Source organism: Primulina tabacum, chromosome 2 (genome assembly GCF_025594145.1).
Source record: "Primulina tabacum isolate GXHZ01 chromosome 2, ASM2559414v2, whole genome shotgun sequence".
NCBI classification, from domain to species: Eukaryota; Viridiplantae; Streptophyta; class Magnoliopsida; order Lamiales; family Gesneriaceae; genus Primulina; species Primulina tabacum.
In genome coordinates this window covers 17,636,430-17,659,357 of record NC_134551.1, presented here as the reverse complement: position 1 = coordinate 17,659,357, position 22,928 = coordinate 17,636,430, and the positions used below count along the sequence as shown (strand labels likewise).

Here is a 22,928-nt window from a genome sequence, read left to right as displayed (position 1 = left end):
CATCAATATTGCGTCTAACCCGAGCTTAGAAGCATCGGTGTACAACACGAAATTACCTTGCCCTGAAGACATGGCTAACAATGGCGCTGTGATAAGAGCTTGCTTCAAAGTATCAAAGCTCTTCTGACATCTTTCACTCCATACAAATTTAGAATTCTTCTTGGTCAATGAAGTGAGTGGCACTGCAATCGAAGAAAACCCTTGAATAAATTTCCTATAATAGCCTGCTAAACCTAGGAAACTGCAGATCTTTGAAGCATTCTTCGGCTCAACCCGTTCCTTAACTGCTGTCACCTTAGCTGGATCCACCTCGATACCACTGCTAGATATTATATGACCCAAAAATGCCACTTTTTCCAACCAGAATTCACACTTACTGAATTTTTCAAACAACTTACGACTCTACAAGACTTGCAAAACTGTACCCAAATGTTGTCTATGCTCCTCATGGCTCTTCGGACTACATAAGAATGTCGTCAACAAATACTATGACGAACTGATCCAAGTAGCGCTGAAATACTCGATTCATGAGGTCCATAAAAATTGTTGGAGCATTCGTCAGTCCAAACGACATCACTAAGAACTCGTAATGTCCATACCTAGTTCTGAATGTTGTTTATGAACATCTGCATCTTTTACATTCAGTTAATGATACCCTGATCATAGATCTATCTTAGAAAATATTATAGACTTCCTGCAACTGATCGAGAAAGTCCTCGATCCTCGGTAGTGGGTATTTATTCTTGATCGTTACCTTGTTCAGTTCTAGATAATTGATACACGACCTCATGCTCCCATCTTTCTTCTTTACAAAGAGCACTGGTGCGCCCCATGGCGAGAAACTAGGGCGGATGAATTCTTTATCTAGGAGCTCCTGAATCTGCTGCTTGAGCTCTAACATCTCAGTTGGAGCTAAACGGTACGGTGCCTGGCATAAGATCAATGGCGAACTCCACCTCTCTCTCTGGTGGAAGGCCTGTGACGTCGTCTGGGAAGACGTCGGAAAATCTCTGACAGTCGTTACATCAGATATAGACGGAGTGAGTGCGTCAAGCTCTGCTAGCCAAAAAAGTCTGACACCTCTTATGAATAAGTCTTTGTGCCTGCATGCAAGAGATCATGTGAGGGAAACTCCTCCATCTATCCGGCTCAAAGAGAAACTGCTTCATGCCCAACGATCCACTGACCTTTTCTGAAAGTCAATAAGAACTTTGTTCTTCGTCAGCCAATCCATTCCCAAGATGATATCAAATTTTGGCATCGGCAACACAATCAGATCGGCATACATTAGGTGGCCCTGCAGTTCAAGATCGATGTCTCTGACCACGCTAGTAACTGATAGTTCTTCCCTTGATGGGATTGTCACTGAGTAGCTCGTGTCGAGTCTAATAGACTTGACGTCCAGATGATTAGAGAATGTCTCCTAAATAAAAAGTGAGTGGCCCCGCAATCTATCAAGGCATTCGTAGCTACCCTCTTTATGAAAATATTTCCTGAGAGACGTTAGCACAACACACGAAACTTATATCCCAAAATTCTAATCTTAACCTCATGCATAGTAAAAAATATCTACACAAAATCACCAAAAATACTAACTAGCACATTAATAATCCCAAATAAAATTAGAAATGTGTATATCAAAAATAATACGGTGCTGAATTAAATAAGTTACCGGTCAACAGGGTCGTGTCTGGGTTCGCCTCCTCTGCCTTCTTGGCGAACACTCTCCCCTAAGTCAGCTGCCTCCACTGTGGGCAGTTCTTCAGCATATGATCGTTGGCTCCACATTTGAAGCATTTTCTTGATCCCCATAAACACTGTCTCGGATGCTGGCGCTTGCACTTCGGGCACACCGGGTTCTCACCCAGCCTCTGAGAAGCCTTCTGTTGAGGAATAGGACCCTTGCCTTTTGGCGGTCCCTGAAATGGCCTCTTCCCCGGCTGTCCCTGGAAAGGCCTCTTAAATTTAGGTCGCTGCTGAGGTGCCTAATAGGGCCTCTTGCCCTGCCTATCACTCTCGATGTCCCTTTGGTCCTGTTCTGCCGCCAGGGCTCTCGTCACGGCAATAACGTAGGTAGTGGGGCCAGAAACTCTCACATCACGATGCAAGATCAGCCGTAACCCATCAATAAAATGCCTCAACTTCTCCCAGGCATCATTTGCAATCAGGGGCACAAAGTGACACCCCCTCTCAAACTTCCTACCAAAATCTGCAACGCTACTGTCTCGCTGTCGCAGCGTCATGAATTCCCTGGTCAGTCTAGATCGTACTTCCTCAGTGAAGTACTTGGAGTAGAAAACCTCTTTGAAACCATCTCAAGTAAGTGTTTGCAGGTTCACTGACACAGATGCGCTCTCCCACCACAATCTGGCATCTCCTATTAGTAGAAAAGTGGCACATCTGACCCCATATGCATCCTGCAGCTCCATGAACACAAAAATTACCTCGATGGACTTAATCCATCCCTCGGCTACCATCGGGTAAGTACTCCCTAAGAACTCCTTCGGGTCAATTCTCCTAAACCTCTCATAGACTGCCTCAGGTATGGGCCTCGCCCCTGTGTCTACTGTAGTCTGGTTCTCCACAAAATGTGCGAAGAACTGAGTCATCCATGCAAGCATCTGAGACTGCATATCTGGGGGTTGACGAGGAGGAGTGGCCCTCTTCCCATCCTGAGGCTCTCTATCCTCATCACCTGTTCCACGCAGAATCCTACGTCTGGGAGGCATACTGTTCCAAAATTTACCCAACACGCATGAACATAACATCAATATCATAAGATGCACGTAATTTGAACTTAAAACATGTACATGCTGAAATCGTGACTTGATGCTTATTACATAAAACAATTTAAAACGTTAAAACTTACATACTTGAGGTGTGACTTCGTGAGCTTCTCGCAACTGGCAGCAAGCATAACCCTTTACAAGAACATCGCTCTGATACCAACTGTGACGTACAATAATTTTTAACTATTTTAACATTTGCGGAAAAATAAAAATTTCTTAAATGAATAGTAATCATTCAAAATACGCTAAAATAAACTGATCATCTAAAAATATTTGAAATAAAAAGAATTACAATCGAAGTTTGCAAAAAAGTAAACGTTCAAACATCGTAAAAATATCCTGAAAATCAAAGTATTTAAAACATGCATAAAGTTCTTAAAACGTAGGAGGTCCTCGAGTTTAGCCTCCTGCGCAGTCCGAGCCGGCTCATTAGTCCCCACCCCTTGACTCCTCATACTCGTCCTCACCTGCATCGATCAAGTCTCAGTGAGTCTAAAGACTAAACATGTATAAACTACAAGTAAAAAGTAATACATAATAAAACCACATGCATCTTTAAAGGAGAACTTACAAACTTAAACGTGAACGTGATAGCATGAATATAGACATGTCATCATCATACTTCATAAACATGCTTGCATCATACATACTTGAACATGCATAAATTTCATCATTTTGCATAGAGATTATGTTTCAAAGCAAGTGACTCATACATAAATGTGTGATCAGACTAAATCGGTCATGCTTTAGCTGGTAGATTGGTCTCTGGTCATGCTTTACCGCTTTCCAATCCTAATCTAAACCCGGTCATGTTTTACCGAGGTGGAGAGGTCACCGGCCACGTTCACCGGCTTCCAAACTCGTTCATAATTGGTCACAAGACATTTAGCATACCTCAAAAACATAAAATATTTTCTTTTGCACGTCGAACATACTTACATGGCGTTGAGGGATTCATTGGGTCTCGCTTGGGGCCAATGCTGCACATACTAACCCAATTTTCATGCACTTAATTTTCATAACTTAAACGTAATAGTCATGCTCGTCACCTGAAATGACACTTTAATTATGACATTCTAAATCACTCGAGACTTGACCTCGTTTAATCAACGTACTAAACCATGACATCAACCCCCGAAAAAAATCCTAAAATGATGTGTGAACATTTTTCAAAATATAGAAGACATGGGCCTAAAAATAGTTATTTAAAAGTCATAGACAAGCGCCTAGGCGCTAAGCACCAGCGCCGCGGCGCTAGCCAGGCTGCAGGTCTAGCACTGAGGCGCCACAAGGGCAGCGCCGCTGCGCTTATACTTGCGCAGAACGGGCATTGTGGCCCTCCATAGTGAGCACTGCAGCGCTAACTCTGCACAAACTCGACCCAAAAGAACAAAATTTCATGCACACACTATGCCACACCAAATCTACTCGAACTAACACTTCAAGACTCATCCTAGAACACTATAGCAATGATTCAACTCACACAAACGCCCCGAAACAATGAAACACTGACCTGCAATGCAATACAACTCATGAAGACAACATTTTGACACAAAAACGTTTCCTACGACTTCTAATGCAACCCAGTGCCCATCGACACGAAACGAAGCACCAAAAATCATCTCAACCTCATACTCAATATGCTTAATCGCAGCAGTGATCACCCAACGTTCCCCAACAAAGCCTGCAACAAATAAACATCAAAAACACGTCAAGAACGTATTTTCAGAAAATCACAGTTTGAGCAGTCCCGCAAAAACAATCATATCTCACTTGTTTCTTGTCCAAACATTACGAATTTACTGTCAAATCGAAGGTATCAAATAGTACTACGTTTTAAATGTCGAAAAATTTTCCAGGAAAGCGACAGAATTTTTGCAGTAATCGAAATGACAGAAGATACGTTTTTAGATCCAAAATTTTTTATCCAAAAATCATTTCAAACATTTCTGCTCAAACTTTTCACAACATATATGGATTTTCACGCATAGTAAATATCACAACACATAATATAACGATATAGATGCAGAAATGATATATTATACATGCCTTTGATCTTTAACAATTCTGAAACGACGATACCAAAGCGGGGAAGGTGCGAGGGTTGATCCGGGACGACCGTGGCACGATTTCTTCCATTAAAAGGGACGAGAATCTCAAAAAATGTAGAGGAAAGGTGATATGGAGGCGGCTAAAATGAAAACTCAAGAACCCTACTCTCCAACCAAAAGAACGTGTGAGTGTGTGTGTAAAAGTATGTGTGCGTGTGTTTTAAAAAAATTAAGGAATAAAATTTGCTTAATTAATAATTAACAAGCTAATTAAAATACTAACCCTCTTCTAACTTTAATAAAATATCTTAATTTAAAATAAAATGCACAAGTGACAAATCTTTAAAAGTTTAAAATCCTAAAATCACCTAATAATTAAATTAAGCTCTAAAAATACTAAAAAATAAATAAATAATTTAAAATACCACATTCCTAACTTAAAATAAAATAACACATTCTAAAATCGTCAAAATCATCATTGGTCTCTTTTCCTCGATCTTGCATCGATTAATCACCTGAAACATGAAACTTAAAAAAAAATTTAACGTGCATCACATAAAACATAAATAATTTAAAATAATGCAAATTCATAAATCAATCATCTCAAAAAAATCATTTAAACTTAAATAAATAATTTAACAATTAAATAAATGCACGGGTTTTACGTGTACTGATTTTGGGCTCTACACCGGGCAACTGGAAAGTGACCAACAATGTCCATGTCCCATTGATCAAAATGGCAAGATGCCCAGATAGTCTTCATGAGGGTGGCCGGGCTGTGTTGAAAATTTGAATGATGTTGACAACCCTCACAAACCCGGACCACTTGGGCAGAGTCTTGGCTAAAAGTAGGTCACCAAAATCCCGCGAGCATTGCTTTTCGGGCTAATGCTATTCCTCCGAGATGCTCTCCGCAACATCCTTCGTGAATCTCTCGGAGGACATAATTCACTTCTCTCATAGATAATCACTTTAGCAGAGGTCTCTGAAATGATATCTTGTACAAGATATTATTTAAGAGAACAAACCTGGGAGCTTGTCTCATGATGTTTTGAGCTTGAGCTTTATCTTCAGGTAGTTCATTGTTTACAATGAATTTTATCAGGGGTGTCATCCACGAGTCCTCTAGTGCTGGCAAGGTTTCTTCTTCAATGGAGAGGATTAGCCGAGAAACGTGCAATAAGTCTCGGGTGCTGACCTCTGATAAAGAGGCGGCCATCTTTGCCAAAGCATCTGCTTCCCCATTCTTGTCCCGGGATATCTGTTCAATACTCCAATCCACAAAAACTTCTGTCTGGGCATTAATGACCTTGAGATATTTAAGCATCCTATCATCCTTAGCCTCATAAATGCCCTTTATCTGCTGAGTAATCAGTTGTGAATTAGAATATAAAATGATTCGGCAAGCTCCAACTTCCCGTGAAGCTCGGATACCGGCGAGAAGAGCCTCGTATTCTGCCTCATTGTTAGTCACCCGGGAGTCTATTCTGAGTGCCAGTTTAATCTTCTCTCCCGGGGGAGCTATTATCACAACTCCCACACCACACCCCGAAAGGCGAGACGCCCCATCCACAAATACCCTCCAAACCTCCCCTTCATCAGGCTGGACCATCTCTGACAAGAAATCTGACAAGGCATGTGCTTTAATGGCAACCCGGGGCCTATACTCAATATAATACTCTTCCAGCTCAACTAGTCGACTTGATCATACTCCTGGAAACTTCTGAATGAGTCATAATCCTCACGAAAAGACTATTGGTCAGCACAATAATTTGATGCGACAGAAAATAAGCTCGCGGTTTCTGGGACAGTCATAACGAGAGCGAGAGCGATATTCTCCACTTCACTGTACCTGGAGCTCAGAGCCCTTAAAAGCATGGCTGAAATAATAGACAGGCCTCTGATTAGAGCCTTCTTCTTTTATCAGTACTGATCTGACAGCATACTCTGAAGTTGATAGATAAACAAATAATTTCTCCCCGGGCTCTGGTTTCACTAAGACAAGCAGATCGGCCAGATGTATTTTAAGGTCTTGGAAGGTCTGCTCACACTTCTCATCCCACCCAAACTTCTGGGCCTTCGTAAGAACCTGAAAAAATGGATAACTCTGATGCGCTGACCGAGATATGAATCGGAAAGAGAAGCAATCCTCCCGGTCAACTTTTGAACTTCTCGGACAAACCGAGGAGATGGCATATCCAGTACATACTTGAATTTTTCTTGATTTACCTCAATCCCTCGATCAGTAACCACAAATCCCTAAAATTTACCACTCTTTCCGTCAAAGATACATTTGTCCGGGTTAAGCTTTATCTCATACTGCATTAGAGTCGCAAAAGTCTCCTCTAAATCAGAAATGAATTAAGCAACCTCCTTGGATTTACCCAAGATATCATCCACATACACCTCTACATTCCTGCCCAACTGCTTTTCAAAGACTTTGTTCATGAGACGCTGATAGGTGGCCCCTGCGTTCTTTAACCTGAAATGCATGACCACATAGCAGAATGTGTCTCCCGAGGTGATGAAGCTGGCCTTGTCTTGATTATTCCTCGGTTAGGGGAATTTGATGATACCCCTGGTAAGCATCCATGAAACTGAGCAGCTCATATCCATAGGTGGAATCCACCAACTGGTCAATTATGGGCAGCGGATAATGAGCTTTGGGGCAAGCTTTACTGAGATCCCTGAAGTCCAGGCACATAATCCACTTCCCGGTAGATTTTGGCACCAACACCACATTCGAGAGCCAGGTAGGAAATTGTTTTTCCCAAATATGGCCGGATTTCAGTAAATCTTTAACCTGTACATCAATCACTTTGTCCTTCTCAGGACCAAAGTGTCTCTTCTTTTGCTTTATAGGTTGAGATCCCGGGAGGATGTTCAAGTGATGCTCCGCTATCAGGGGTGAGATCCCTATAAACTCTTGCTGGGACCAAGAAAAAACATTAAGATTAGTTTTTAAACAATTTGTCAAACTAACCCGAGTGGATAAGTCAAGGTGTCGGACCACCCGAATTTCCTTGTCTGGCCCAATCTTCACCTCTCCTGCTCTTCCTCTGCCACAAACTGCACCTCTCCCTTCTCCACTACCCTCTCCATCTCCCCACAACTCTGAACTTTCTTTCCTTCCTTTTTTGCTCTCTTCTGGTCCACCCGGACCGCTTCTACATAACACTTCTGAGAAGAAGACTAATCTCCCCGGACTTCGCCTATCTGGCTTCCCACTGAGAACTTAATCTTTTGGTGATAGGTGGATTCTACGGCCCTTAGCTCGTTCATGGCTGGCCGCCCCAAAATGATGTTATATGATTACGGGGCATCCACCACAGTGAAAGTGGTCATCACCGTTTTCTTCAGCTCCCTGGTGCCCAAAGATAAGGGCAGGACAATCTCCCCTTCTGGATGGACAACATGGCCAGCAAAATCAAAAAGCGTTGTGTCCACTGTTTCCAAATGATATCCATGCAAATCCATTTGTACAAGGACCTCCTTGAAAATAAAATTTACAAAACTCCCCAAGTCCACGAAGACCCTCATAATATCATAATTTGCAACCCTGGCTTGAATTACCAGGGCATCGTTGTGGGGAAGATTAACACACTTCAAATCTTCCGGGCCAAAACTAATCACTACCTCACTTCTCCTCACCCCTTCCACCTCCATGCAATCTCTTCTACTCATCGTCTTCCTGGCCCGATTAGAATCACCGTCAATGGAGCCTCCGGATATCATTTTTATCACCCCTAAGACAGCGGCGAAGATCTCTTCCTCTCGAGCTCTAAATCTCTCATCCCCCTCGGGGCAGTTCTTGAATCTTCCCTGGCACGGGGATCGGCTGTTGAGCTGCCCAGGGGGAACCTCGGCTTCTTGTTGGGTTGATTACGTCCCTGGACAAAGGGCGGGACATAATCTCTCTTGAGCATTTTTCAGTCCTCCGTGTTGTGATAGCACACTCTGTGAAGGGTACAGAATCCCTTCTTCTCAGGCCTGGTATACTGTTGAGATGGAGGCAAATCCCTGCTACACTCTTGGACCTCCCGGTCTCGGATAATCTTCAAGGGCACATGACGAAAAATTGCCCCGGGTTACTCCTTCTCGGCCCCCTCTCCTCGGGCTTAGATACCCTGTCTCCTCTCTCTCCCCTCGCCGACTCCCTCTTCTGCATCTGGGCCTCCTCCATATTTATATATTTTCTGCCCGGGCCAGCAAATCTTCAAAGTCCCCAGGCGTCCTCTTTGTCAGTGACCGGAAAAACTCACCCTCCCTCAACCCCTGGGTGAATGCAGTTGTCTTGGTTTCAGGGGCGCAAGAGGGGACATCCAAAGCCACTCTGTTAAATCTCCGATTATAAGCCATAAGACTCTCTTCTGAGATCTGTTTCACTTCAAAAAAACTAAATGCAGTCTTTTTGTATTTCTTACTGCTACTAAAATGGTGCAAAAACACCTTCTGAAAGTCCTCAAAAGAATGGATACTTTGAGGAGCCAATCCCTCAAACTACCTCTGTGCCGAGTCAACCAGAGCGGTCAAAAACACTTTGCACTTGATCCTGTCAGCATAACAGTGCAACAGGGTCATATTCTCGAACCTGGCCAGATGTTCCTCGGGGTCTGCATTGTCATCATAATCTTTAACTTTGGCAGACTTAAAGTGACCGGGAAGAGGTTCTCAGACAACAGCTTCAGAAAACGAGCATCCTTTAATGACTATCCGGGAATGGGCTCTACCCTCCAGCTGTCCCTCCAACACCCTCATCTTCGGTCTCAACTCTTGAAACTCCTCTACCACAGTCAGGGACTTGGACCCGGCACTTGATTCTCTCTCCTCCCTTTCCGCTTCCTCCTCCCCCGCCCCTCTCTCTCTCTCTCTCCTGCTCTCCTCCTGCATGCGTAGCTTGATGAGAAGCATCTCTCCGGGCTACGGCTTTTCCACCGTCTCGGATATAATCCAAGACAACTCCTCTAGGGATAAAGTGATAAGGGGTGGAGGTCCTGTGGCTGGAAGACCACCTTGTCCAGAGACAAGCGCATCGTCTCCTAGAGCCCGGGGAGTATCTTGATTTATTCTTCTGGTAGAAGCCATATCAACGTCTTGAACTCAAATTCCCACAGACGGCGACAATGATGTGTTCCGAGTAAATCAGGTGAGCAAAGTCGGGGCGATCCACCGGATGGTGATATAATGTTTAAGGAAAATGAGTAAGGAAATGATATATCTTGTGAGAAAAATATATCTCTTTAACTTTGGGATTCTACCGTGACCTGCAAACAATGAGATGAACTTGTGAATGGGTGTCGGAGGAGTGTCCGGTGTGTCTACTCCGATGCTTAAGTCAGCAGGTGAAGAAGAAAAGTGAAATGGCTTGTATATGTGTGAATATACGATATTGTTTTAGAATTCAAAGTTTCAAAATCTGTAAATGAGAAGTATACATGTTATTTATAATAGGAAATCACATCATTACCTAGTTTTCATGGCCCACCTACTAAGTAAGGTAAGGCGGCTGCCCATACCCTGCTTCTGATAACTTCTCTGACACGCCAAACCATGTTGTTCTGACAGATAAGATAGCTCATATCGATACGTTCGAGTGTGGTACGCTTCTCGAGGTAGCCCAGTTAGATAGTTCCTGGGAGCTTGGTATGAGAGCCCGGACTCCCGACTGCCCGGGAATAAAATATCCCGGGTAATCTCATGCCCAGCTGATGAAGAAAGTAATCTGCATATTGAATCTAATTTGTGCTATTCATTTAGTTTCTCGGGTCATAGATGACCCGGGCTCCTACGGGGGTATCAATATATATAAATCAATTACATTTGTTCCTCCAAAAATAGGGGAAAAAACGAAATCTCTTTAGTGAAAATCTGACATGGTTGTAAAGAATGGAGGTGAAGGCGGAGGCGTTGGTGGTAACAATAATGGGGCTTCGTCTGTGTTACACACCGTCTGTGTTACACACTCGATATATTTATATAAGATGTTCATGTGAACTTATGAATTTAAAGAAAAAAGTGGTGATTACTCCACATATTTTGTTTGAATTCATATGAGAACATATCGTATAAAAATATATCAGAAATTACACTACTAAAGTACTATAGGATGAGCTAAATGGAGCGGCGACTTGAGGGAGGGAGTAATGACAAATATTGCCAACTGGGTGGATCAAAAAGACTTTTCTGCCCTTCAGGTACGATTGTAAAAATTAATTTGAAGTTTTGTGTGGATTGGTAATTTTTAACAATATCGTTAATTTGGTTTGGTTGAACTTGGGGAAAATTTGGTTCGATTGGTGCTCTGGTTTTCACCAAAAAAATTAAATGATTGAACTCACCCATTCCTCGCCCCCTGCATTATTCTTTCACAAGGAGCAAAAATTTGTATACCTCAAGAATTAAAATAAATTAATACATGAGTTTTCATTGAACCTTGATAATTATAACGAGCTATCAAACGATCCACTAATATATCAGGCCCTATCGCGTTGGCTTCAAAATACAGGAGCAATTCTGGCTCAAGTTATCAAGATTCATAAGAAACCATTCTCATATGAGCTGAAGTCGAAGGAATTACATAATTTGTGTACAATTTTCCTAAATTTGATCTGCTTAATAACACTATGCCACCCCTTGAAAAGATCAGTAAAAAAATATGATAATATAATACCTTATCATTCAAGACAACACAAATTCATTCGGGGGGCGAAGGCTAACAAGAACCTCATGCTCCTCTGGTCCTAGACGATGTTTAGGCACTTTGATCTCGAGAACAGTTCCACTCTTGTCGAAGTATGCTTCTAGCTTCGCATCATCCGGAATTCGGGCCGGTAGTGGGATCTCTCTTTTGAATTCTCCCGGGGGGCAATGCTCTGGTGCTGGATCGGTAAGCTTGAAGGTTCGATCATTTCTTTGAATAAATGGCATGCATGCTGTGCTGATAGATGAAATCTTCACCACACCATGGGTGAGATTATTCCACCAATGGACTTTCACCCTTTCGGGATCCACAAAAGGCAAGGTAACGAATATCAAGTATCCTTCATCGTCCTCGTAAATAGATTTAGCAGCTGTAACTGGACCATAGACATTTCTCATCACTCCACTGAACTCGCTCAACCAAGGAGGTTCGATGGGATTGAAGTCCGCATCTTGATGCAGATCTCCATTAAGATTATTAGGAAGAGAACAATCTTCATCATTTCCACGTGAGAATAGATCTTTCCTTTTCTTGTTGCAATCAGAAAGATCTATTCCATTACCATTTACATGGTTTGATAGCTGAGTTGATAAATTTAAACCCGACCCATTAAGCAGTTTCTTTGCGTGGTTGTTCTTTAAAGGAGGAAGCAGTCCTTCGAGCTCAAAATCTGTATTTGGTAGGTTTCTCCATGAACTGAATTCTTTAGCTTCAGGTGGGACACAAAAGTTAAGTTCTCGACCAGTCAGTTCCATCCACTTCTTTTGTTCTTCCACATCGAGGCTCGTAAGTTTGGGCGATGCGACCAGTTCAATACCATGAACACACTGTGGATTGGAGAGTCCTCTGTAGTGTTTCCGCTGCATTTTATGAGACCGAACAAAACCCCTTTCGACGCTGAATGGAAATGGACGTTCCCCATGGCGTGAGTTGCCGTTCATGTAACTTCTCAACTGCATTTTACCCAACGCATTTTCAGGTCTATCCTTAAAAACCCACATATACATATTTTCCATATCATGCTGTACCAAGAAGACATCGAGTTGCAGATCAGACTTCTCAAAGCCAGAAACCCCATTACTATCTCGAACTATGTTGCACTTTGATTTATCCTTTAAAACAGGCTTAAAATAGAAGGCAAAGAAGAACCAAGCACCCCACACACTATCCAATCTCTTCGCACATTTCCGCACCATTTTAGGCAAATCGAGAAGCTTATCAGAATCATTATTAACATGGTGCCCGAGCCCAACCTCGAGCATATCAAAAGAGTCATGGTTCCAAGACTGAGCAAGTGGTGGAGGACTACGTTCCACCGACAATGGGAGATTAATATCTGGGGGTCCCGAAAGATCAACCTGCCTATGGGTTTCGCCCTCGTCGTGAGAGATAGCAATGGAATCCATTGACAAAAATGTTGAGGGATAATTCTCAATAGTTAAACCTGTCAGCAAATCTTCTCCCATCTCCAAAAAAGTTTATCTTCTAAGTTTATGAAATTATAGTCAGGAATCTATATAGTTCCAGGACTAACTCTTACACCCACCAAATTCAAGGTAAGAGGACCAACAAAAAATCCGTTAGCAAGGAACCCCTACAAAAACAACGCAGCACCGATTTGAACTGAAAATCAATAACGCGACCGAACACCGCTAATCTAATTTCAATTAAAAAGAAGCTCAAATTTATGAACTCCAAAAAGATCAAAGAAACATAAAAATCAGCACAGTCAACGAAAGGCAAAAGAAAGAGAAGCGAAAGGGGCATAATACGAGGATTAAGATCTCAGAAATTACCTTTCTCCAGAGGATTGGATCGTGAATCCACCATCTGTGCAAGCAAATATCTCGAAATATTTACAACCTAGGGGAGAGGAGAAGAAGCTGAAACGAATTCAGATTGGGATAAAAAATGACGAAAGCAAATTGGCTACTGGTTCCGTTAAAGAAAACGCCCGTGATAACGGCCGCAGGAGATAACGATGATGATATGCAAGCGGCCACACGCACAGAAAAGTGGGAGCCATTGACCGATATAATTATGTTCTTCACTTACTTACTAATCTATCATAGAGGCAATAAATATTTTGTAGAAGAAAGGGTTGGTCGATAGGATTCTGAAACAGAAACAATTACAAAGAGTGGTTACGAATCTTTATTCATGAGATGAGTCAGTATTGTTCATATTTACAATAAAAAGTAATATTTTTGACATAATAAGTAATATTTTTTTATGAATGACACAAATATAATATTTATCTCACAAAATTAACTTATAAAATCGTCTCACGATAATTTTTATTTTATAAAAATTAGATAATTCTAGTACAAACGACTAGAGAACCTTTTGGTTAGTTAATTCACGACAGCAAACACATAATTTAAGCATGAAATCCATTAATGTAGAAGCTCTATGTACTAACATTGTAGCGTCCCGAAAATTTAAGGTACACGTGAACCACATGCATGTAAGTTATCAAATTTCTTATGTATTTTAAATACTTTTTTTAAATTGCATGAATTGATTATGGTAGGTATGTTTATATGTTTAAAATGTAGTTTTCCACTAGAATGCATAAAACCGTGTTTTTAAAGGTTATTCGAGACGCGATCGAGGAACGGAGAATGGGGACCATATGAGAGAAAATACAAAATGATTATTTTAAATTATTTAATATATGGTATATTTTAATAGGTATTTTCGAGAATGGGGTGTTTTTATACGTCGGGTCGTATTTTAAACCAGTAATCGATTTTCGATAAAAATATGAACTTTTGAGAACTCGGCTAATATTTTCACAAACTTTCTTAAACAAAATATTTTAAATATTATCTAATGGGCTTGATGAGCCTAATATACTAAGTTAGTGGGCCTAAGCTTGCACCATGTATTTTAATTAAAATATAAAGACATCAAACCCTCACCAAACCCTCATAACTCACGCACACATCACACAAACACACACAAGGACTCTTCATCAGCCTAGACACACACACACCGAAAGGATCGGTTAGAAGGTGGAAAGTGTTTAGAAGGGGGTTGAATAAACACTTGCGAATTCTGTATTCTTTTCGAATATTGAGTTCAGTTTAGTGACAAACTGATTCTCGGTATCTCGTCGATCGATAACAATCAGTTTAACTGAGAAAAACAGTTGCGGAAGTAAACTGACTGATAGATAGAATAGCTAACTGAAAGTAATAACTGAAATGAAAGTGAACACGATTTGTTTCTGGATGTTCGGAGAATAGAATAACTCCTACGTCACCCCTTCTATCACGAAGATAAGATTTCCACTAAAAGACTTTGATCGAATACAAGAGTTATATTGACCCACTTCAGTTTGGACTTAACACTGCCAAACTGAAACTCTTAGTACACAAAAAACTTTTTACAGTGCGTGACTGAATATAATACAACTGAATGAATCTAATAAAGATTTCAAAGTGCTAGCAAGCTCGTAAATATAGCCTTGATTGCTACTGATATATCTGATAAGAGTGAGCTTTCGATATCTGAATACGAGCTGTGATTTTAGCAGAGTAACAACAAGCTTGAATAGAATAGTAGTTCGTATATATCTTCTCAGCTGCCCTTTTCAGCTATTTATAGACTTCCCTTTCAACGGTAATATTAAATAACGTTTGAATCCATATATCCGTTGATTGCCACGTCATTATTCTTTGACATTCGTACACTGCACTCTGAAATGCGGCGTTCCACTACTAGTTGCAGTCTGTTGTACTATTTGTCGGTTGTTGTTCTCAACTGAAGACGTGTACAACTGAGAGATTGGCTGAAAGATACTTTGCTGGAAAACTCATAACTGATTGTTTCAACTGACCAGTTCGCAACTGATCGGTCAGTTAGATTCTGCTCGCAACTGATCAGTTTAGACCTAGATAATATTTAGCTGGTACGCATTAATTTTCAGCTAATGACAACTAACAGTTGTAAGATTTTAGTCAGTTAAGCTCGTATGACTTTGATCAGTTATTCCAATAAGTTCGAAGCTTAGTTTGTCAAATCACTGAAATTTAGTTTCCAACAATTTTCCCCTTTTTGGTGATTGACAAAACTCAGAATTTAATAAACTGATCATGAATCATTGTAGATAAAATAATTTTTCTAATGTACAGATTCGTACAAAGAAAGCCAATATTCTAATAACTGACAAAGGTTGTCTCTTCAGTTTCATCCTCTCTTACTCCTTCATCAATCTATCTGCTTCCCCCTTTTTGTCAAGAACTTCGACTTTGAGAGATAGAATCCTAACATCAGCTGCAATATCTTTGACATCAGTCAACACAGTTATTTGCAGCAAGTCGATTTTCCTTGAGACAGATGCCTCCATAGATTCTACTCGCTTGCCAATTAAGTCTTGAGTAAGTGAGAAACTTTCAGCTAAGCCTCTGTTCTTTTTAAGCTCGTCGATCACAAAAGAGATGGAGGTCACAGCCGTTTGAATAGATTTTAGTTTTTTTGAGTTGAATTCACTGGAGGAGTTCAGCTTCAGGGAGTGAGCAAGCTGAGTACTTTGAATCTCCTTTATTTCTTGCATTATTTTTGACATATTGAGCTGAATGTCCTGAATTTCCTCAAGGACTAAGTCCATGTCAGAAGATGGACGAGGAGATTCAGACGGCCCTAGTTCTTGTTCCTTCGTAGATTGATTAAATATTACCAAAGTCCTATCAGAAATCTCTGTTTCAACATGCAACAACTCTTGCAGATTATGTGGAGGAGAAAAGATAGTAGGAGGATCCACCAAAGAAGATCGTTCTTCAGTTGGCATGTGTTCAGTCGAAGCTGAAGTCAGTTGAACCTCTTTTGGAGGACTAAGAACTGCCTGTTCAGTCACAATCTCCGACTGAACTGGTTCAGAAGGTACTTCAAAATTAGCCATCTCGGCTTGTTCTTCAGTGGCAGCAGTGTGAACATCTGCTGGTTCTTCAGTTATAGCTACATTTTCATTTGTTCTGACTGATGCAAGCAGAATGTCATTCTAAACTGACTCGATGACTTCATCTAAATTTGCCAATGTCAGTTCAGCTTCAGAGTAAAGCTGAGGATTATCAGTAAGAGGTGCAGACACTGGTGATTGTGGAGCATCAGAAGTTGAAGGAACAGTTGCTTGGTGAGAGGAAGGAATATCGCCCTTAGGAGACTCTTGAATTGAATCTTCAGTTGAGAAATCTTGAGTGGTTGCTGGGATGATCAACACTTGATCCATCTCCCAGAATTTGATATCAGTTTTCAGGCTGATAAGATCAGTTTCCATTTGAGCATACACTGCTTTATCATTGAATGCGAGAGGACTGGTTGGATCAAAGTTTGTCCGTAGCTTAGCAACCAACCACTGTAGTCTCTGTACTTTCATAAGATCGAAGAAATACTTCTTCCTTTCAAGAACTTGAGTAACTGTAGATGCCTTCACTGTCTTCATCACCACTTTTTCCAGATGAATAAACCTCCTCAGTTTAGATTGCTTCTGAAGTTCTATGGCAAAAACATGTGTCCTGAATTTGACCCATTCATCATAGATTTTAAGCTTGTCTGCTGCAAATTCATTAATCTCCTGCCAAATGAGATCAATGTGTGTCTGAATAGCATTCGTGGGTCTGGGCTCTTCCTGTATCTTGCCTTTGCCCTTTGGATCAGTCAGGATAAGTGGAATGCTTAATCCTGAGGTGGTTGCATCGATACCTTCTCTGATCACGACGCCTTTCGGTCGGGCAAAAGGTAAAGGATTATATGCAAAGATTTTGATCAGTGGAGCCGTAACTCCAACAAGATTTTTCTTGTCACTAGATTCAGTGACTTTCTGCTGAGGTAGAATCTTGGAAAGGGTTAACTGGTCCTCAGTTGAGGATTCAGTTGGGATAGCTTTCAATGGAATAGCCTCGATGGGCTGCTGAGCGTCGGTTTGCTTAAAACTATCAGTTGGGACAAATGCCAATATTGCTACTGGCTTTGTTTTCTGAGTCCTTTGTTTCTTGGTAACCATTTGAAAGGGTGTTTCCTCAGAATCTGATTTACTGACAATCAGTTTTCGCTTGATTGCTTTCACTTGAGCCATAGTTCTTCCCTTCTTGACTGTCTTGGGAGCATCCTCCTGCATCCCAATCTCCTTTTTGATCTTAACAAACTGGTCAGGGGAGATGTCCAGTTTAGTTTTGGGTTGCTGAACATTCTTGGAGTGAAAGACTTTGAATTTCGATGATCTCTCTGAATCATTAGCCACTAATCCTTTGAATTTTATCAAATAGCTCAGTTGCACGGCGAATCCTTTGGATTGCTTGGAGGATTGAAACATGTTCTTCAGGTTATTGAAGATGAGGTGCTTCCAGTTCATCCTTTGACCAGCCATAATAACAGTGATGGCTTGAAATTTTTCCAACGTTAGTGCAGCAAATGATCCTGCTTTAGCTAATAGCCCCTTGGCTACAACATCAGCTAACAACTGAACTTCATGCTTCAGTTCCTTCTTTGGATCGGAAACTTTGATTTTCCGTCCATCGGCAGAGATAAGAGTTTGCATCTCTTCAATATAAGATGCCTTAACTTCAGTAAGGTTGTCCAGCCCATCAGAAGGCAATAAGAACATTTCTCCAAATGATTCTTCAGAAATGATCAATGACTGACCATTGACAGTAGTGATGATGCTTCCATCAGAATTGATATTTCCATTAGAATAGAAATCCAGAAGTTCCTTTGGGTAGATCTCTTGTGAAGATTGCCCCAAAAATGTCCTTAGTCCAGCGGATTCTAGCTTCAGAAAAACGTTCTTGACATCGGCCTCGCCGACTGATAAAACTGATTCAAAATTGATAGCCATAGCATTCAACATGTAAGCGGGAATTTGATTGGCCATTAGAACTGAATGATTTCCTGCGAAAAAGAAAGCATGAATTTGCTTTTGCTCTGAAAATTTTAGGTAAGCGTAAGGAAGAAGAACTGAAATGGAGCGGGCAAAATACTTATGTACGTGACTGTTCAAATTATTGGACACGTGTTAGTCCAGGAAATTTGAGTAATAAACGTGTGTACGTGTGGTAAAAACGTGTGTTGAAAATACATGGATTAAAAGGGTCCACGTTACAATCTGTCACTTGATGAAAGATAGCATTTAATGCTTGGATAATCAGTCACGTCACTTAATGTGGAATAAAAAAGATGGTTAATTTGTTAACTTATGTGAGAAGATTAGTGAAATAATCAGCTGAACGATCAGTTGTAAAACTGTGTCTTTTCAGTTGAAGATTTACTAACTGCTGGCTTCTCAGGTAACCTCTTAAACCAATATTCCCCCTTAATAAATGCATAAAAAGATTACGAGAATATAAGCAAGATGAATTAAATTAAATCTTATGCTTAGAGGATTAATCGTCTGCCGTAATGACGTTGTCCTTTCATCTTCCTTGACCCTGGGCTCTAAATAATAGTAACTCGGTTAGTCTCAAACATATCAGCAAAAAACAATCAAAAGTTATAATGGCAGATGCAGGTAGCTCGAAGACTTCAGATATGGCCAAGGCGTTTATGAACTCAGCTCTGGAGGGAAGGAAAAATACTATGGAAGATGAAGTCTTCCACCAAATCCTTCGATACTGGGAGGAGCTTCAAGGACTCCAGTTCCTCTACGTGTGTGGAGAGGCCACAACCCCCGAACTGTTGGCAAAAATAAGGAAATATCGAGAATACTTGCACGTTGCTGATACGGTGGACATCTTTGAAGATGCATATGTCTACCAGCTAATGCTCTGGAAGGAACGGAGGGTCCTAGAGCGTATAGCTGACTCAGATAGCTTCCTGAAGACTTCCACAGGAGAGTTAACCGTTGGTTGACCAAGTGGAGGTTTTTGTTGAGGAAGAGTACTTTGATGTAATCCGTAATAATTTCTTTAGATGAATGAAATGTTTATCAGTTTATCTTTGTCTTTGATTTTCCTGCAAAGATTAATCTCAGCAGTTGATTAATAAATCACGAACTAAACATAATAAATGACAAATAACAAACCGACATCATTTAGAAAGTAAGAACTGATATGTAACGCAAGTTAATCGACAACTGACATATTAGCAATAAAACTGATTATGATAAATCAATTAATCCAATTATATTGCGAAAGTGAGAAAACTTAGTCTCAGACAACGGTTTGGTGAAGATGTCAGCTGCTTGTTGTTCGGTTGAGACATATTCCAGTCTTATGTCCTTCTTCAAGGCATGATCTTTGATGAAGTGATGCCTGACATCTATGTGCTTGGTTCTAGAGTGAAGAACTGGATTGTAGGTGATTGCAATCGTGCTTGTGTTGTCACAAAATATGGGCGACTCTTTTGCGATGATTCCATAGTCTCTCAGTTGTTGCTGAATCCAGAGCAGTTGAGCACAGCAACTTCCAGTAGCAAGATATTCTGCTTCAGTTGTGGAAGTAGCAATGGATGTCTGCTTCTTGCTGAACCAAGAGATCAGTCTGTCTCCTAAAAACTGACATGATCCACTTGTGCTTTTTCGATCAAGCTTACACCCTACATAATCTGCATCTGAATAGCCAACTAGATTGACAGAGGAGTCTTTAGAATACCATAACCCAACATTCTGAGTGCCTTTCAAATATTTTAAAATACGTTTGGCAGCTGAAAAATGTGATTGCTTAGGGTTTGCTTGAACTCTGGCACACATACAGACAGCAAATACAATATCAGGGCGACTAGCAGTTAGGTATAATAATGAACCTATTAAACCTCTGTAAAGTATCGCCTCGATTGATAATCCTCCTTGATCAGTGTCTAGTTTAACTGATGAGCTCATGGGAGTATTTGCAGCAGAACACGATTCCATGCCAAATTTCTTCAAGCAACTCCTTTGTGTATTTAGTTTGACTGATAAACATTCATGTCTCCATTTTCTTCACTTGTAGTCCAAGGAAAAATGTCAGTTCATCCATCATGCTCATTTCAAATTTATCCTACATCAACTTAGCAAACTTCTCGCATAATTTGGGGTTAATTGACCCAAATATAATGTCATCACCATAAATTTGAACGAGTAAAATATGATTATTCTTAGAGAATTTGAACAATGTCTTATCAACTGATCCAACAGAAAAATCGTGATCAGTTAGAAATTTTGAAAGAGTTTCATACCAAGCTCTTGGAGCTTGTTTAAGACCATATAAGGCTTTGTTCAAATGGTAGACATGATCAGGAAAAAGGTGATTGATGAAACCTGGAGGTTGTTCAACGTAGACTTCCTCTTGTAACTGACCATTTAGGAAATCACTCTTTACATCCATCTGGTAGACTTTGAAATCCTTGAATGAAGCATAAGCAAGGAATATTCTTATGGCTTCCAGTCTTGCAACTGGTGCATATGTTTCATCGTAGTCAATTCCTTCTTCTTGCCTATATCCTTGTGCTACCAATCTGGCCTTATTGCGCACAACTGAACCATCTTCGTTCAGTTTATTTCTGTACACCCACTTTGTACCTATAACAGTTTTTGAAAGTGGTCTTGGAACTAGGTTCCAGACATTGTATGTGTGAACTGATTCAGCTCCTCTTGCATAGCATTTGTCCAGTTTGGATAAGCAAGGGCTTCATCAGTTTTCTTCGGTTCCAATTGTGATACAAAAGCTGAATGAATAAATAAGTTGAGCATCTGATTTCTAGTTCTCACCGGATCAGATGGATTACCTATCACCAGTTCTGGAGGATGTGATTTCTTCTATCTGTATTCAGCATTTGTTGTATCCAAGTCAGCAACTGCTTCAGTTTGCAACTGGGTGTTTTCTTCATTTTCAGTTGATGTTGCATCAGTTGGTAATTGAGTATCTTCAATAGGCTCCACCAACTGATTTTCAGGAACTACTTCATGTTCAACTGATTGATCCATAATTTCAGGTTATGCTGTTTGAAGGATGTTTCGATTGATATGGCTTTCTTCTTCATGATCATCCTCCAAACTGATATCTGTAAATCTTTCAACTAGCTCAACTGGATCAGTTGGCTTATTTGTTAGTACAGTTTCATCAAAAACAATATGTATAGACTCTTCAACATTTAGTGTGCTCTTGTTAAACACTCTATATGCTTTACTGACTGATGAATATCCCAAAAATATTCCCTCTGCAGATTTAGCATCAAATACTTTTAAATGATTTTTGCCATTGTCAAGAATAAAACATCTGCAGCCAAATATTTTGAAGTAGAAAATCACACTTTTTCGTCCATGCCAGATCTCATAAGGTGTTTTCAAATGATTTTTATTAATCATTGATCTGTTCTGAGTGTAACACGCAGTGTTTACTGCCTCTGCCCAAAACCTTTGAGAAATGCCAGAATCAGCAAGCACTGTTCTAGCAGCTTCTTTGAGGGTCCGATTTCTCCTTTCAGCTACACCATTTTGTTGAGGAGTTCTAGCTGCTGAGAGCTCATGCTTAATTCCAACATTTTCTAAAAAATTTGAAAGAATTTGATTGATGAATTCAGTTCCTCGAGCGGATATGATTCTATCAATTCCAAATGATTTCTCATTTAATAGTCTTTTGAAAAGCTTGATCAGTTGTGCAGCAGTTTGGTCTTTGGATTTTAGAAAAATAACCCAAGTAAATCTTGAAAAATCATCCACAACCACCAAGGTGTATTTCATTCCCTCTAAGCTCATGACCGGTATTGGACCAAATAGATCCATATGTAACAGCTCTAAGCATCGGGAAGAAGATTTACTGCCCTTGTTTTTAAAAGAAGATTTAACTTGTTTACCAAACGGACATGCTGAACAAATTTTATCTTTGGTAAAATCCATTTTGGGCAAACCAGTGACAAGATCATGATTACTCAGATATGCAATGGATTTAAAGTTCAGGTGGTTTAATCTCCTATGCCACAACCAGTTTTTAGAAGATTTTGAAGCGATAAAACATACTGGTGCATAAGGTTGATCATTCCAACTGACTTTGTAAGTGTTTCCACACTGTTTTCCAGTTAGGATGACCTCATCAGTTGAGTCTTTGACTGAACACGAATGTTTGTCAAACTGAACTGAGAATCTATTATCGCATAACTCACTAATGCTAATCAGATTATACTTGAGATTCTCAACTAATAAAACATCATTAATGATAAAATTACCATGGATAAGCTTACCCTTACCCACAGTTTTACCTTTGGAATTATCTTCGAAACTGATGTTTGGTCCAGTGTACTTGATCAGTTGAGATAACAAGTTTGCATCTCCTGTCATGTGTCGTGAGCATCCACTATCCAAGTACCATATTGATTTCTTGCTTGTATCTGTTACCTGCAATCACACACAAGATATAATTTTGGTACCCTTAATTATTTTGGTCCTACATTGATTAGTCTTTTAGGAATCCAGACTTG

General features: G+C 40.4%; 2 protein-coding genes across 2 annotated transcripts; both read right to left on the bottom strand.

Moving 5' to 3' along the window:
* Positions 1-6,592: 6,592 nt before the first annotated feature.
* LOC142537548 (uncharacterized) lies at positions 6,593-8,575 on the bottom strand. The gene is made up of 6 exons (XM_075643057.1): positions 8,157-8,575; positions 7,824-8,067; positions 7,417-7,769; positions 7,211-7,322; positions 6,930-7,099; positions 6,593-6,692 (listed from the first exon to the last, which is right to left on the bottom strand). The coding sequence occupies exons 1-6, from the start codon at positions 8,573-8,575 to the stop codon at positions 6,593-6,595; spliced, it is 1,398 nt and encodes a 465-aa protein (XP_075499172.1).
* A 2,783-nt stretch (positions 8,576-11,358) lies between these two features.
* On the bottom strand, positions 11,359-13,514 carry LOC142530749 (uncharacterized). Its single transcript, XM_075636559.1, has 2 exons — positions 13,337-13,514; positions 11,359-13,134 (listed from the first exon to the last, which is right to left on the bottom strand). The coding sequence occupies exon 2, from the start codon at positions 13,004-13,006 to the stop codon at positions 11,519-11,521; it is 1,488 nt and encodes a 495-aa protein (XP_075492674.1). The 5' UTR covers positions 13,007-13,134; positions 13,337-13,514; the 3' UTR covers positions 11,359-11,518.
* Between the last annotated feature and the right edge of the window lie 9,414 nt (positions 13,515-22,928).

Coding starts and splice junctions, on each gene's coding strand:
- LOC142537548 (XM_075643057.1), bottom strand. CDS start 8,575: ATGATATCCGGAGGCTCCATTGACGGTGATTCTAATCGGGCCAGGAAG. Junction 8,068..8,156: donor TTCACTGTGGTGGATGCCCC/GTAATCATATAA, acceptor TTAAGTTCTCAG/TGGGAAGCCAGATAGGCGAA. Junction 6,693..6,929: donor AGAGTTATCCATTTTTTCAG/GTTCTTACGAAG, acceptor TCTGAGCTCCAG/GTACAGTGAAGTGGAGAATA.
- LOC142530749 (XM_075636559.1), bottom strand. CDS start 13,006: ATGGGAGAAGATTTGCTGACAGGTTTAACTATTGAGAATTATCCCTCA.